Here is a 16,507-nt window from a genome sequence, read left to right on the forward strand (position 1 = left end):
GCTACTCAGGAAGCTGAGGCTGCAGTGAGCCGAGATTGCGCCACTGAACTTCAGCCTGGGTGACAGAGAGCGACCCTGTCTCTCACACACACACACACACACACGTATATTTAAACTAATAAAAGTGGTCACTTGTAAGGGGCTGGGTGCACCAGGAGGGTGAGGAGTGACTTTTCACTGTATATCTATAGTTTTTTACTTTTGAAGCATATGATTGTTACCTATTCAAGAAGTTAAATTACAAAGTGAATTACATCCCTTGGTAAATAAAGCTGATATATTTCACTGTTTCTATTTTTCCTATGTCAATCACAGAAATATGAGACAACTTTAGGAAATAGGAGAGCTAAAACCTTAAGTTCCTCAAAGATAAGTCAAATAAAATGTTTAAATCAATGTGAAGCTCAGGTATCCATTTCTGTTTATTTCTTAAAGTAATTTCTGTTCTTTACAATGTGTTATTACACACACACACATATGTGCACTTGCACACACGTGCACACACAGGACTTGAGATGGAGAAAGAATAGCCTCCATACATAATTTTTACAAAGTTCAAAGTAGATTACATTTATGTGCTTTTCATTCATTACACAATGTACAGACATGATCCGTTTAATGACAGGCTCCTCACACAGTTAAACAGTGAGGATTTCCTATGGAAGACTAGACATAGAAGTTTTTAGAAGCAGAGACTGTTTTCTGCAAAAACCAACCTCAGGCATACATTTGTGTTTACATATATTCCTTGAGAATACTACAGTAGCAGTGCATAAGTTCATTCTGTAAAAAGATCTGAAAGATGATTTTCAAGAGACTCTTAATACATTGTGCTTTCAGGTAAAAATCCTTAGACAAAAGATCAGTTACTATGAAAATAAGTTAAAACTGCATATGTGTTAAAGATCAGAAGAGGCTATAAAGAAATGTAAATAGTTGTGCTTAGGGGACTTTTTTTGGCAAAGTTGTCTTAAAAATAAATAAAAACTTAAAAAAAGTCTCAGTGACTGATATAAAATAGACACAGCTATCAAGAGTTTCTTACACTTGGCTTAGAGTTTAAAGGTGAAAAATCATCTCCACATAAATCACCTGGTATCTGGTAATCCCAGTCTGGGCAAGTCAGGCAGGGAGGGGCTTGGAAGAAAACATAGATTTTTCCTTCCTATTAACACAAAGCATTAACCAGAGGTAAAGCCAGGGTGAACCAACTAATTAAACAGATGCCTACCTTCCTTTAGAACTCTTAGACCAAAGAGAGAGGTCACCCTACTTCTATTAGGTTTTTTTAAAAAACCCCTGTGATTCTTGGTGTCTGGACCACAACCCATTCTGTAATTCACAAGATTAATTAAATATGTCCTCTCTTCTGCGAGACCCTAGGATAAGCATGATCCCTTAGTACTTTATGCTTTGTTTGCCCTCTACACATTAATGGTAAAACACTTATTTTTAGAAACACCATGGCAACCATTTTAGAGGGCAAGGTATAATTAACATAATAACGCTGATGTTTGTAGCTAGAGAATAAATGTCATTTTAGTTTTGGGCCGGTCAGTTTGCTCTTTTAGTCCTGTAACTTCGAAGCACATATGACCCCTAGCAATCAAAGTGAATTGGAAAAAAAGGTGAGAAAATAACAAATGTTTTAAAGTTTCTTGCACAACAGGTATAGGTATAAAAAGAATTTCTTCAAATAATTTCCCAGGTGTCACTCAGAAGCATCCTTGCTGTCTGTAAAATAATGTTCTGCAGTCCTTCAAATTAAATTATAATTTAAAATATATATTATACATTTGCAATTATTTGAAATCATTCAATAGTTTGTTGCATGTTAATGGAGTGAAATAGAGATAAAAGGCAGTCCACATTCATATTTTCAAGACAGATTTACTTCAGAAGTCAATTGAAATCCTTGCTCATGTTCTAAGTATGGCCATTGTGATAAGACCTGAAAGAAGAAAAATGGAGAACAGTTAAAGATATGCATCTAATAGAATCTTTCATTCAATAAGCAATTGTTTGGACCTCAATGAACAAATAAAACATAGCACATAGGCAGGTACTCTACCAAGAACTCAAAGTCAATTTGAATTTTGTTGATATGATAAAGAAGAAATCCAATTTATAGCAATGGGCAGTCACTGGAGAGATTTAATTAAATCACTAATGTCTGGCCATAGCAAATCTATCTATCAAACATACCTTCTACTTTATCCAGTCACATCAAACATAATAATAGCAGATGTGCCATTTTAAAGCATGGGTAAAGCCAGTGGACTTTGTTAACAGAACCATCAAGAGTCTACCTGTATCCCAGGGCCCTAGGGCCACAAAGAGACAGAAGCATGGCATTTTCCTGCTTTGCTTCTCTCTTTTGAAGAGAAAATATATAAAATATAAAATAATAATAAGAATATGCTCAGTCCTAAATGAAGGATGATGAAAGTGTGATTAAAAAAAAAAAAGTACAGCGAAGGAGGATAATCACATGAGACTGGGGCAGTCAGAAAAGTTGCCCCCAGTGATAAAAAGCTGCTTTAAAAGATGGACAGGGGCTAGGCATGGTGGCTCATTCCTGTAATGCCAGCACTTTGGGAGGCCGGGGCAGGTGGATCACACGAGGTCAGGAGTTCAAGATAAGCCTGGCCAACATGGTAAAACCCCGTCTCTACTAAAAATACAAAAATTAGCCAGGTGTGGTGGCGAGCACCTGTAATCCCAGCTACTTGGGAAGCTGAGGCAGGAGAATCCCTTGAACTGGGGAGGCGGAGGTTGCAGTGAGCTGAGATCTGGCCAGCCACTGCCCTCCAGCCTGGGTGACAGAGCGAGACTTTATCTCAAAAAAAAAAAAAAAAAAAAGATGGACAGGAAAGAGAGAACGAGCAGATGGGCAGGCATTTCAGGTGAGGGAATGGCATGAGTAAGCGCCTGGAGGACTGGGCCGCTAGAGGAGCTTTTCCAGAATGAGTGAATAATCTAAAAGGCTTTATGCAGTGATTTACAGAAGGAAGCAGCTAGACAAAATTGGCTCAGAGAGGTCTCAGATTGTGGAGAGTCTTAAATGCCAAACTATGGCACTGAAGGTTATATACTTCATCCTATGGATTACGGGGAACCACTGAAGGTTTTTGACTAGGGGGTGGTTGTGAGAGCAAAAGAGAATTAATCTGACAACATGATGGATGGTTGGGGGTGGGAATGAATGGGGGAAAGAAATAGGGAGAGAAGGAACACAGACAGAAGGGAGAGACAATCAAGAAGATGATTTCAAAATAAAAAAGAGAGAGCGAGAGAGCGGCTGGGCATGGTGGCTCACGCCTGTAATCCTAGCACTTTGGGAGGCTGAGTTGGGCGGATCACCTGAGGTCGGGAGTTCGAGACCACCCTGACCAACATAGAGAAACTGTCTCTACTAAAAACACAAAATTAGCCGGGTGTGGTGGCGCATGCCTGTAATCCCAGCTACTCAGGAGGCTGAGGCAGGAGAATCGCTTGAACCTGGGAGGCGGGGCTTGCAGTGAGCCGAGATTGCAACATTGCACTCCAGCCTAGGCAACGAGAGCGAAACTCCGTCTCTAAATAAATAAATAAATAAATAAGAGAAAGCACATATGCCAGGGAATACTGAAAAGAGTTGGCATCTAAGCAAAGGTGAGAGGAGAACATGAGGAAAGTCATTCATCACCAGAACGCTAATCCTCGACACATGGAAGGTACGGAATAAATATTTGTTCAATTGAAACAATTAACTCTAAGATTTCAAGCCAGGATGACTGAAATAGTGAATCAACAGGAAACAAGGGAATTGGTTTAAAGAGAAAGGTTCTGAACATGGTGTCTTCAAAAGTAAAGAAAAAATAATAATAAAAAAGTTCACAATATTAAACAAGGCTGCATTGTTCATCTTTATCACTGTATGTACTTTGTCTGTTTCCCTAGGAGCAATTCCTAAAAGTAGAAATGCTGTATCGTGGAATGCATGTGTTTTACATTTTATACATGTTTTATGCCATTGCAAGTCAGCAAAAGGAAAATAATTGAATACAGTATCAGGTACTAGATAAATAAGCTAAAAAGAACTAAATATGAGTTAAAGTCTTCAAAGGCACCTGACCTCAATATGCTCTTGAAGCATTTCTTTACCTGTTCTTTGGAAAAAAACAAAAAAAAATCAAACCACCACCACCCTACCACACACAAAGCCCTACACATATGTCCCAAATGCATCTTTAAAACCCTTACCTAAGATATAAGCAGCCACTAATTTTTGATTCACACTTAAGTGGAGGTAGAGAGGCACCAGCGATTCCACATCCCCCAGTGTAGGCAGCATCAGGGCTGCAATGCACACCACTCCCAGGAAGACAGTTAGTAAACTAGGTCCTGAGGATACAGCTCTGTTTTCTGTAAAAAGACAAAAATCCCTAAGCTTCCTTCTAAAAACTTTAAGACAAAAGTTCCTTCACATACACTGGCTGCCACAGACCAGGATTCTGATTTTGTCTAACTTCTCCGATTGTTTCCCCATCATTTTCATCCATCTGAGAGTTAACTGCTGGGCTGATGTGGAAGCCATGTCTTAACTGGTCTGAATCATTGCAGGATGGAATGCTGACGTGGCATTGTGAGGTAGTGAGTTCTTACTGAAAGGAGGTCACCAACTCCCCCGACCATCCCACCCTAGTCAGTAGAAAGTATTCAAGCATGTATCATCAATGTATGCACATTTTAAAATTACATGCACAAGTTCTGTACTGTTATGCTTAATATAAAACATACAAATAGATTTTTGGAAGAATGTGCTCAAAATAAATATAAATTGAAGTTCTGATACTTTCTTCCAGTACCCCAGTGGCTTGCCGGTGTATATTCAATTTGAGCCTGCCACACTAGACCTCCACTACCTTTTGGGAATATTTTAAGGAGCTCCCCAGATAGGTTTGATCCTAATAACTGTACATCCCGCTATCAATTTTGAAAATGTTAAGGAACCAAAAGTGTTTCCCTCTGCTCTAACCTATTTATAGCAAAGAAGAAAACAGCAGCAACAGTATCTGGCAAATACGCTAAGTGAAATAAGCCAGTCACAGAAGGACAAATACTGCATGATTCCACTTACACAGGAAATCTAAAATAGTCAAACTCATAGAAGCAGAGAGCAAAATGGGTGCTTGCCAGGGGCTGGAGGAGGAGGAGAATGCTTAATTGCTAATTAATAGGCATAGGTCTCAATTATGTAAACTGAGTGAGTCCTAGAAATCTACTCGACAATTGTTCTTACATTTAACCAATATTTTATTGTACACAAACATTCATTAAGAGAGTAGATCTCATGTTAAATGTTCCTGAAATAAAATTCTAAAAGATTTTTTAAAAAGGCTGGGCACGGTGGCTCACGCCTGTGATCCCAGCACTTTGGGAGGCCAAGGTGGGTGGACCATGAGGTCAGGGGTTTGAGAACAGCCTGGCCAACATGGTGAAACCCCATCTCTACTAAAAATACAAAAATTAGCCGGGTGTGGTGGCACGCACCTGTAGTCCCAGCTACTCAGGAGGCTGAGGGAGGAGAATAGCTTGAACTCGGGAAGTGGAGGTTGCAGTGAGCCTAGACTACACCATTGCACTTCAGCCTGGGTGACAGAGCAAAACTCCGTCTCAAAAAAAAAAAAAAAAAGATTAAAAATGTTATCAGACCTGCTATTCTACAGTTCTGGCTGTATGTGTATAGTATACATACCCATATTTTTAAGAAACCCAATAACAGCATTTTCTGTCATACAGCTTTTCCCACTACCTTTCCTTTCATTAAAAGGAATAGCCAACAGCAACACAATCTTTGTGTTTCATTAATGAAATAATGCTGTTCATTCTATTATTAAATGGAACTTTTCTAAATTATTAATACCTTAGCTGTTGTGTGGAGTTTAACTGAACTTCATCAGAGCCAGAGAGGTGAAAACAAATTCAAATTTTATAGTAATTATTGCTTGGAATGAAACAATAGCAGAAATACCTAAAAGAAAAACCCCAAGTCTTGTTTCAGTTAATAGAGTACCTTTATAGTTATCTTTGTTGCAAGGATGAATTCTCAAAGAAAACAGTTATTTATGACAAGTAGCCATTCACTTCAAACCCACAATAAAGATAATTTCAAATAATTTTTAGTATTTAGAGAACATTTAGTATTTAGAGAAATTTGGAATTTTTAGTATTCAAAAAACATTTGCATAAATGCTTGAAATTTTTCAAAATGGAAAAAGCTTTTTTCCCCCCCCTAGTACTACAGGATCGTTGTAAAATATGTTATAAAGATATAGAAAATGTAAATGTTCCTCCATAATTCCACCCTCCTAGAGCTAGCACTGTTAACAGCTTGGTATGTATCCTTTTAGATTTTACAAATGCCCATATAAACATGTAGAAGAATCTTTTATATAAATAAGGCCATATTATACATACTGTTACATAACTGTTTTTTTTCCTTACTTAGAAATATATTTGAAGCTCTTTCTATGACAATGTATAAGCATTCATCATTCTATCAGATCCTTGTAAATGTCTGCCTGGCACACTATCTTATGAATATTTAATTCCCAATTGATGAACTTTTCGGTTATTTTCAATTTTTTATTATTATAAACAATAATTAAGATCATAATTTTCTTAAGCCAGAGGGCACTGACTCAAACATTATAGCATAGACATAGCAGTTCATTAATAATGTAATTAAGACAAACCCACTAAGATTCAGATGTATCTTTTAAAATGGCTTTTTAATAACCTGAGCTCTAGTATTTTATGAAAGTATACTTTGTAGGTTTCCCTTAATTCAACAGTTAAATTTCTGTTGAATGAAAAAAACTCACAAAATATACTCACAAAATGTACTTATGCACATAGGCAAGGTCTGGAAAGTAACATGGAACACTTATATAAGCAGATTTGTTAAGTGTGTGAGATTACAGGTACATTTTCTTATTGCTATATGTGTTTCATACAATACACTTAAATTTTTTTCTCGTTTTTACTGACTTTCAATATGTTTCAAAATCCAAATTTTTCATAATGAAGCCATCAACCATTTTCCTGCTAAAAGTGAGTCTCACAACACTGTTGTACCTCTAATACTTTAATAATATGCATTTGTTGAAATATTCTCTAAGCTAAGGACTTGTAAAAGTAATGACATTTCAAAGCCTCCCCAAAACAATCTCAATTAATTTTCAACATTTTAGTTCAGAAAAACTTAAAAACCTGAGTTTTCCACATGTTGGAAACTACACATAAATTCCTGTAAATTTAATAGACAGGAGACTAAATCAGTTATCATGTAAAAAGTAAATATCAACTTACTATTAAAGAAGAAAACTTCACTCAACTTACTTCCAGGTAATTAGGCATATTGGGGTAACTACCCATAAACGGGACATGTTGGCCAGGACTGTGATTGGGGCTCTGCTCTGGTATCACCTTTCCTCTAAACAGCTGTCACAGCCATGAAAACCTTGTAAGCCAAAACAAAACAAAAAAACCATTCCCACAGACCCTAACCAGACCTGAAGTCCAGCCTTCCTAGCTCAGCCCATTTACAAGTTCATTATGTAACTTCTCTGCCAGGCCCTGTGCTAGGTGCTGAGGATATAATATTACCAGGAAAAGTGCCTGCCTTCATTGAGCTTCCTTAGAGGAATAGATTAGATAATTTTTTCCCCCAAAACAGAGATCACCGTGTGTTATGCTAGCATCACCTATCCTCATTCATCTGCCTACTCCAATTTTACAATTAGAAAAATTCTCTAATATACTTTAGATAGCAAGGTTTGTTAGAAAACTAAAATAAGGCTGGGTGCAGGAGCTCAGGCCTGTAATCCCAGTACTTTAGGAGGCTGAGGCAGGAGGATTGCTTGAGGCTAGGTAAGACGAGCCTGGGCAACATAGCAAGACCCTGGGTGTGGTGATGAGCACCTGTAGTCCCAGCTACTCGGGAGGCTGAGGCAGGAGGATTACTTGAATCCAGGAGTTGGAGGCTGCAGAGAACTATGATGGCACCACTGCACTCTAGCCTGGGCGACAGAGAGAAACCCTTTCTCAAAAAATAAAAAAATAAGACAATACATACTATAATTATTTAGCCTTTTAGCATGATCTCCACCTGAATTTTAATAAATTTAAAAATAAAAGGAATAAAGTTCTCCTTACATATATTTACATACACATATATCTTACTCCTTATTATTCTTGGTTATTAAACCAATCTGTTAAATACAAAACTGAACTTCAAAGACCATTTTAAATTACAAGTGTAACTTCAAAAAACAAATACAAATTAAATGGCCTTTCTTGTACTAGAGGAAGCATTTTAAAAAGGGAATCTTGCATTTCATAACTACGTTAACTTTACAATATTGATCTGACAAAGTGACACTGGACAAAGGTTCTCTTTCAGCTTCAAAAGATGAAAAGCTGGTCCTGTCAGTTGATAATAGTTGCTGAGAATAAAACAATTCACTATAGGTTGGTGCAAAAGTAATTGCGGATTTTGCAATTAAAAGTAATGGCAAAAATCCCAATTGCTTTTGCACCAACCTAATAGCTACTACCTAGTCACTAGTCCTGGTATTACCAGAAAATCTAGATGGTCCCTAATGGACTAGGAAGAAACACTTGGCTACAGTAAATCAAAGAGGCACTACTCCCTGTTATTGAAATAAACATCCTAAAATAAACAAACGGATACGACTGAATTTAACAGCAAGTAGATTTTTTTTAATCCTTCATAAAATGTTGCAATTTCAAGGGCGCTGCTATCATATTCATGTACCAGTAACACCATCAAAAAGTTTCCAGTTTCCCTGTTTTTCTATGGAAAATTTTATCTTCCTCCTATTACAACAGGTTTAGGAGGAGATAATGAGAAGTTAAGAAGACGGGATAATGACGTCCAAAGAGTTGAATATGAGGGTAGTGTCAATGTTGAAAGAATATATCATAACACTTCTGAATATCTAAGCTGGAAGGAAATGAGGGCTGGAGAGGGATTCAATTAATAGCCCACAGGGGATATTATAATCTACTTAGTTTAATTAACTTCAACTTTAATGAGATTTTTTTTTTTCAAAATAATATGAACAGTGCACTAAGCTTGGCCTATTGCCAAACACAATCTCTCTCTTCCTTGGAACTAATTAAATGAGAAAGGATATAGGAAAGTCATGGAAACAAAAGTATAGAACTGCCAAATTGTACTAGCTTCATAAAGTATGGTGCCTGCAGTCTTAGATATATTTATGTTTATGTTTAAATACAGATATAATTAAAAGGCTACAGCAACATCTACCCTCTCCTTATAGCCTGGTCCAGTGAGGGGTATTCCCTCCTCTCAAAGTCCACCTCCAGGTTTCTTGTTCTACTTCAGGTACCTGATTCTCTAGGTTCAGTTTTGAAGTAGTTGACCATGTTTGAAGTGGTAGATGATTTTTCTAGTAATTATTCTTGGCTGCCTGATTATTTTAAAGTTAATAACGTGTAAGACCTCAAAAGGGCTTTAAAAACAACCCAAAACTACCTGGTTGAAACGACTGCTCAAAAAATAAACTTTCAGTTAAATGTTCCTTTATTCTTTTTTCCTCTTCTTCCTTTTGTTGTTCTTTTGCTGATGGGAGAAGAGTAGCAACAACCTCTTTTCTTCCCAAAGCCTTCCTTTGGCTTTGCTCGGAAACTTGGAGACGGAATTTGTCTATTACACCATAGTGACAGGATCGAACATCTCTATGACGAATCACACTGAAAACAGCAAAAATAACAAATGCTGTTTAGATTTCTGGGGGCTGGCCAAACAGAATGCAGTGAGATATTTTAATATACTAAAACAATATTAACTAACTACAACCAAATACTCAAAAACAGAAATTTGCTAAGATGTTAAAAAATCACAGTATAACCCAAAAGAAATGAGTAATTCGGAAATATTGGATGAAAGCACATAATCTAAAACACAGAATAAAAATCTTAAGCAAAAAAATAACAGGTAAAGAAAATTCCTTTTTGGTCAGGCACAGTGGCTCACACCTGTAATCCCAGCACTTTGGGGGGTTGAGGCCTGGAGTTTGAGACCAGCCTATGCAACACAGAGACCCCGTCTCTACAAAAAAAATTTAAAAATTAACTGGCTTGGTGGTGTGCGTGTAGTCCTAGCTACTTGGGAGGCTGAGGTAGGAAAATCCCTTAAGCCCAAGAGGTTGAGGCTGCACTAAGCTATGATCGCTGCCATAGCAAGAGAGCAAGACTCTGTCTTATTTAAAAAAAAAAAAAGGAAAGAAAAAATTCTTTTTAGCAATGACATTTTTTTTTTTCTGGATAACTCAGTGCAGCAACATTTACTAAATAGGAATACATGCAATTGTTTATTCCCCACAAACATCTCATAAATTTCTATTGCTACTTACTTATTGTTTAGGCAACAAACCTCACCCTACACTTAAAATTGAATTCCATGTATGCAGGTAGAAACAAGCAATCGAATAAGTAAGTAATCCACTATTACCAGTGCAACAGAAGGCCAATAATACATCTCTACTTCTCTAAAGAGAAAAGAGTATACAGCACTGTAGTTTTATTTTATTTTTTGAGATGGAGTTTCACTTTTGTTGCCCAGGCTGGAGTGCAATGGTGTGGTCTCGGCTCACTGTAATCTCTGTCTCCTGGGTTCAAGCGATTCTCCTGCCTCAGCCTCCCAAGTAGCTGGGATTACAGGCACCTGTCACCATGCCCAACTTTTTTTTTTTTTTTTGTATTTTTAGTAGAGATGGGGTTTCACCATGTTGGCCAGGCTGGTCTTGAACTCCTGACCTCAGGTGATCCTCCCACCTCAGCTTCCCAAAGTGCTGGGATTACAGGCATGAGCCACTGCACCCAGCCAAGCACTGTAATTCTTATGAGTTTTCTGCAATTCCATTTATTTTATTTTGTTCTTACTAGGGAACACAAAACGATTAGGTCAAAGTAACACATTTATTTGGCAAGAGACTACATTTCTTCGTAATAGCTCTTGCTTATTGTGTACTGAATGAAAATTTTTTAAAATGTGCAAAAACACATTCTCAAAGATACATCATTTTATGGCTTTGAGCTGGTGAAAAAGTATTCAAAAGAAAAGAATTCTGCTTCTCATTCTCACAGAAGATTTAAACAAATACAGTGTACTTGTTAGCTTAAATTAAGGGCTGGTCAATGGATCCATCTGGTCATCACTAGTTCTAAAATAAAAATTAAATATGAACAGCTTGAACAATCATTTATCTGACACTCTAAGATGAAATTATCTGGAAGAGCTCAAATAATATTTTACAGATGAGTGGTTACACAACTGCTTCCTGTTTATATAGTTTAACTTCCAGGCTTTTAGTTGAATCACTTCAGATGAACTTATATTACCATTGTTCTTAGACTGTAGTATTATAGTTTTCCAAATGTCACTATAATAGCAGTATGTTCCAAAGAAAGCTAAATCCCCTATTATAGCTGGAGAAATTTAAAGGAATAAGTCAGAACTTTACCTTTATAAGCATCCCTGGTATGACTAAAACCACAACAATGAGAAAATGTTCATGGAGATACTAACATATACATGAGCTCCAACATAATGAAATATTATTAAGTATTTGGCTGAATCTCTTAGAAACAATTTCGATAGACAAACTTTCGGCAAAAATTCAAAATATAATAAATGCCTATGTGAGAACAGCTTCAAGAAAATATCTTTTTTTTTTCAAGTTAAAAACATAAATATTAACACACTTAAAACGTGTTACCAGGAATTGATCTTGACTTACATATCCACACAACACTGAGGCTTTACTGCACCTGCAGCATCAACGACAACATACTTATTTGGAGTAGTACACAAAACTGAAAGAAAAAGTCACAATGGCCATTAGTGTTTTTTTTTTTTAATTAGTTTCTACAAGTAAAAAATTAGTAGGGACCAGCTAAAAACCCAGAAAATAGAGCTAGGAGACTCACCTTTGAACTTTAAGGCAAACTCATAGGGATTGTACAGTGTCAACACTTGCTTATGTGTTGACTGATCATCTGCATAAAATATGAGCTCCGTGGGGAACACGAAAACAGGAAGATTTCCTTCCACTAACTCTGGTTGTCTTTTTTGTTGATGCATTGGCACTGAATCCCCCTTGCTGCAGTTTCTGTTTTTACAGTCTCAAATCTATTTTGGACTTTTCTTAGATTTAGTTAAAAACTCCAAAGCATTTTGGCAATCTAGAAATAGAAGGAGACAGCAAGAAGAAAAGTGAGTGATCCCAATTTTCATTAATCTATAGCCCCTACACAAAAAGTATATTTAGCATGCATTAAAATAGGCCCCTAAATCGGCTGGGTGCAGTAGCTCATGCCTGCAATCCCAGCACTTTGGGAGGTCGAGGCAGGCATATTACTTGAGGTCAGGAGTTCCAGACCAGCCTGGCTAATGTGGTGAAATGCTGTCTCTACTAAAAATACAAAATACAAAAATACAAAATCAAGAATACAAAAATTAGCCAGGTGTGGTGACACGCCTGTAGTCTCAGCTACTCAGGAGGCTGAGGCAGGAGAATCGCTTGAACCTGGGAGGTAAAGGTTGCAGTGACCCAAGATCACACTGCTGCACTCCAGCCTGGGCTACAGAGGGAGACAGACTCCGACTCAAAAAAAAAAAAAAAAAGTCCTCAAATCACTTAAACATGCCTTTTGACTTTTTCCTTTGACTTACTTATATAGCTTTTACCAAATTATGCAAAGAAGTTTATATATGCTCCTTTCACATTGAGGATTTCAACCTATGATTAATAATCTAAATACTCAAAGGAATAAAGAAGTCTTTCTCAAATTAATGACCCCCTTTCAAAGAGGTGAGATCAAAGGGATATCGCTCTTTTTAAACCTCAGATTTTTTAAAAAGTAGAATAAATTAAGTATCGTCACAACTGATTTTGCATGAGTCCAGCAGAATTCTTAAAGACTAAAAAATAAACACAAAGTAAGTTTCCATGATTTCTGGAGAAAACCATGAGAATCACTTTTACACTCATGTCAACAATACTTTATTTAGTGCCTTCTTGGCAGCATGGGTGGGAGAGTTCTTTTAATCTTTTTTTTACTGAAACCAGAAACAAGCTAAAATGTCTTGAAAGGAGGCCGAATGACCACACATGCTAAGCAGTCCTTGGAATGTTTTTATGAAAATGTGAAGTCAGTAAGTAGGGCTTTGGCATGTGAGTGGCATTGTGCCTCTCCATCCTACATCAAGTACACATGCTTTGTGAAAGCTGTTCTCCAACTTCAGAGGCTTTTTTGGATTCCCTCTGGGTTCCCGAATACGTTCCAGATAGCTATAACTGACAGAAGTCTGAATGCCTGGTAAGCGTGATGTTTCTGTATTTATTTCCTAATCCCATTTTAATCAATATTCTTATTTACCAAGCACATCAAGTGTGCCCTTTTTTTCTTTTAAGAGACAAGGTCTCCCTATGTTGCCCTGGTTGGATTTGAACTCCTGGCCTCAAGCAATCCTCCTGCCTCAGCCTCCGGAGTAGCTGGGACTACAGGCGTGCCCCCACAATTGAAACATAGCTTTTAAAAATAAAATGCAAAAGCTAAAATGTACAATCAGAGAAAATATCTGATTTTTACCCTGTAGATCACACCTTTAAAATAGACTATAAGCCTTTTAACAATTTCAAGTTCAGGTTCTCATACATTCAAAGAAAAATAAAACAAATGAATGAATTATTTGGTTTTACCAGCTATTGAGGCTCATATGCTCTGATTCTGATAGAGGCCTTTCCAACTTCTATCAAATAGGAGCTATATAGTCATGTATGCAAATGTTTATTCTTTTCTTTCAGCTGGACATCTATTATATGCCAAGAACTATGTCAGAAGCTGAGCAGAGATACAAAGATAATAATGCACAGGCTCTACTCTCAAGAAGTTCAAGTCTAATTGACAAGCAAAAATATTGAAGCTACCTCTATTATAATAGATGCTTATAAGGATACCATGGTATATATGGTGCTAGAGAATCAGAAGACTACATAAATAATTCTACCTGTAAGAAAGGCCAGGAGTTGGCTGGGCGCAGTGGCTCACACCTGTAATCCCAGCACCTTGGGAGGCCGAGGCAGGCGGATCACCTGATGTCGGGAGTTCGAGACCAGCCTGACCAACATGGAGAAACCCCATCTCTACTAAAAATACAAAATTAGCCAGGCGTGGTGGCGGGCGCCTGTAGTCCCAGCTACTCGGGAGGCTAAAGCAGGAGAACTGCTTGAACCCGAGAGGCGGAGGTTGCAGTGAGCCGAGATCGCTGGGCAACAAGAGCAAAATTTCGTCTCAAAAAAAATTAATTAATTAATTAAATAAATAAATAAATAAATAAAAGACAAAAAACTAAAGTTGACAGGCCTCCTGCCTCCTAGTCCAGTATTCTTTCCACTATACTGTCTGTCCACTTCAATAAATAAAACTAAGGCTAGATGCGGTGACTCATGCCTGTAATCCAAGCACTTTGAGAATCCAAGGTGGGAGGATTTATTGCGCCCAGGAGTTCAAAATCATCCTGGGCAATATGGCAAAATCCTGTCTCTACAAAGAATACAAAAATTAGCTTGAGGGTGGTGGCACATGCCTGTAGTCCCGGCTACTCAGGGGGCTGAGGTGGGAGGATCATGAGTCCAGGGACATTGAGGCTACAGTGAGCCATGACCACGCCACTGCACTCCAGCCTGGGTAACAAACTGAGATTTTGTCTCATAAAAAGAAAATAAAATAAAACAGAACTAACATGATCAAGTTCCTGGGTTTATAAAAAAAACAAAAACAAAAAAACTAAGATTATTCTAAAAGGCATCCGATTAAATAATTCTAATTTTGCATTTTTATTTCTTCTACTCAAAAGCATACACATTCTATTGGGATAATGTGCTCTCAGAAGTTTGATGTGTTCTCTTTTTTTTTTAATAAAAAATGGTAAGCTGTATAATTACTATCTTCGGAAGCATTAGGAAAAGAACATCCAAATTTGGCATCACAAAATTATATGCACCATCTCATTCTAAAACTCTGTCGAGATGAGAATTTAATTTAGGATAAAAGGTGGTATCTCTGATTTGTGGAGGATAGATTAATCAATAAAAGTTGGCTAAATCAGATATCTATCTAGAAAAAAAAAATTATCCTTCACTCCTTAATCAGGGAAACTTCTAAACAGATAAAAGTTTTTTTAAAAAAAGTAAAATTAAAAAATAATAATAAAGCCATAAATACTCTAGAAGAAACAATGAGAAAAACAAACAAACAAAAAAACCTCGGCAGGGCGCGGTGGCTCACGCTTGTAATCCCAGCACCTTGGGAGGCCGAGGCAGGCGGATCACAAGGTCAGGAGATTGAGACCACGGTGAAACCCCATCTCTACTAAAAATACAAAAAATTAGCCGGGCGTGGTGGCGGGCGCCTGTAGTCCCAGCTACTCGGAGAGGCTGAGGCAGGAGAATGGCGTGAACCCGGGAGGCGGAGCTTGCAGTGAGCCGAGATCGCGCCACTGCACTCCAGCCTGGGCAACAGAGCAAGAATCCGTCTTGGGAAAAAAACAAACAAACAAATGAAAAACTGTCCCTGAAGACAGAAACAAACAAAAAATGATAAATTCATCTGTATAACTTTTTAAACTCTGCATGGCAAAAAAATTTTATAAGCAAAGCCAAAAGAACATTTGCAATTCATATCACAGGCAATAGTTTCCCTACTATATGGAGGGCCTACAAATTACTGAGAAAAAGACAACTCAATATAAAATTATATTAAATTATTGTTTGTCAATTAAAACTAAAACAAAAAAATAGTAAACTATAATATTTCATAGAAAAGGGACATAAAAGTTGTCCTTGAACTTAACAAAAGGATGTTTAACCTCACTCACAGCAAAGGAAATCCAAGCTAAAGCCATACTATGACACAATTTTTTACCTGTTCCATTAGTAAAACTCAAATTTTGATAGCATATGATGGGAACAATCAAGCATGTGCTTACACTGTTTGTAGGGAGGTGAATTGGCATAACCACTACATGTGCCAAAATTAAATGCACATAGCCTCAGTTCCAGAAATTGTACATCTAGGGATTTATCTGGCATATATATTCCCCTTGTGTGAAGTCATGTAGGTGAAAGGTTTCTCTGCAGTGCTGAGGGTTAAATAAAATGATTTATGTGAAACAACATGGAACAGAACTTGGCACCCAGTAAGAGCTAGTTTTTTGTTGTTAATAGCAAAAGACTGGAAACAAGCCAGGCGAGGTGGCTCGTCCCTGTAATCTTAGCACTTTGGGAGGCCAAGGCGGGCGGATCACCTGAGGGCAGGAGTTCGAGACCAGCCTGAACAACATGGTGAAACTCTGTCTCTACTAAACATACTAAAATTAGCCAGGCGTGGTGGTGCATGCCTGTAATCC

The 16,507-nt window shown here is 37.5% G+C and overlaps 2 protein-coding genes across 6 annotated transcripts in view; one reads left to right on the plus strand and one right to left on the minus strand.

Annotated features, from left to right (window-relative positions):
• The window catches only part of PABIR3 (PABIR family member 3), a 417,014-nt gene that overhangs the window by 87,980 nt on the left and 312,527 nt on the right, over positions 1–16,507 (plus strand). The window lies entirely within an intron of this gene.
• The window catches only part of MOSPD1 (motile sperm domain containing 1), a 25,957-nt gene continuing 11,324 nt past the window's right edge, over positions 1,875–16,507 (minus strand). Inside the window, exons 2-6 of one of the 2 annotated variants that reach the window (XM_032757665.2) lie at positions 12,025–12,279; positions 11,835–11,910; positions 9,569–9,786; positions 4,246–4,407; positions 1,875–1,951 (exon numbers count right to left, since the gene is read on the minus strand). In XM_032757665.2, the coding sequence (XP_032613556.1) occupies positions 1,920–1,951; positions 4,246–4,407; positions 9,569–9,786; positions 11,835–11,910; positions 12,025–12,178 (642 nt within the window). In that variant the 5' untranslated portion in view covers positions 12,179–12,279 and the 3' untranslated portion in view covers positions 1,875–1,919. The remainder of the gene's footprint in view (positions 1,952–4,245; positions 4,408–9,568; positions 9,787–11,834; positions 11,911–12,024; positions 12,280–16,507) is intronic. The other variant, XM_032757666.2, reaches the window with a different exon arrangement.

This window comes from Hylobates moloch, unplaced genomic scaffold, assembly GCF_009828535.3.
Source record: "Hylobates moloch isolate HMO894 unplaced genomic scaffold, HMol_V3 SCAFFOLD_7, whole genome shotgun sequence".
Lineage (NCBI taxonomy): Eukaryota > Metazoa > Chordata > Mammalia > Primates > Hylobatidae > Hylobates > Hylobates moloch.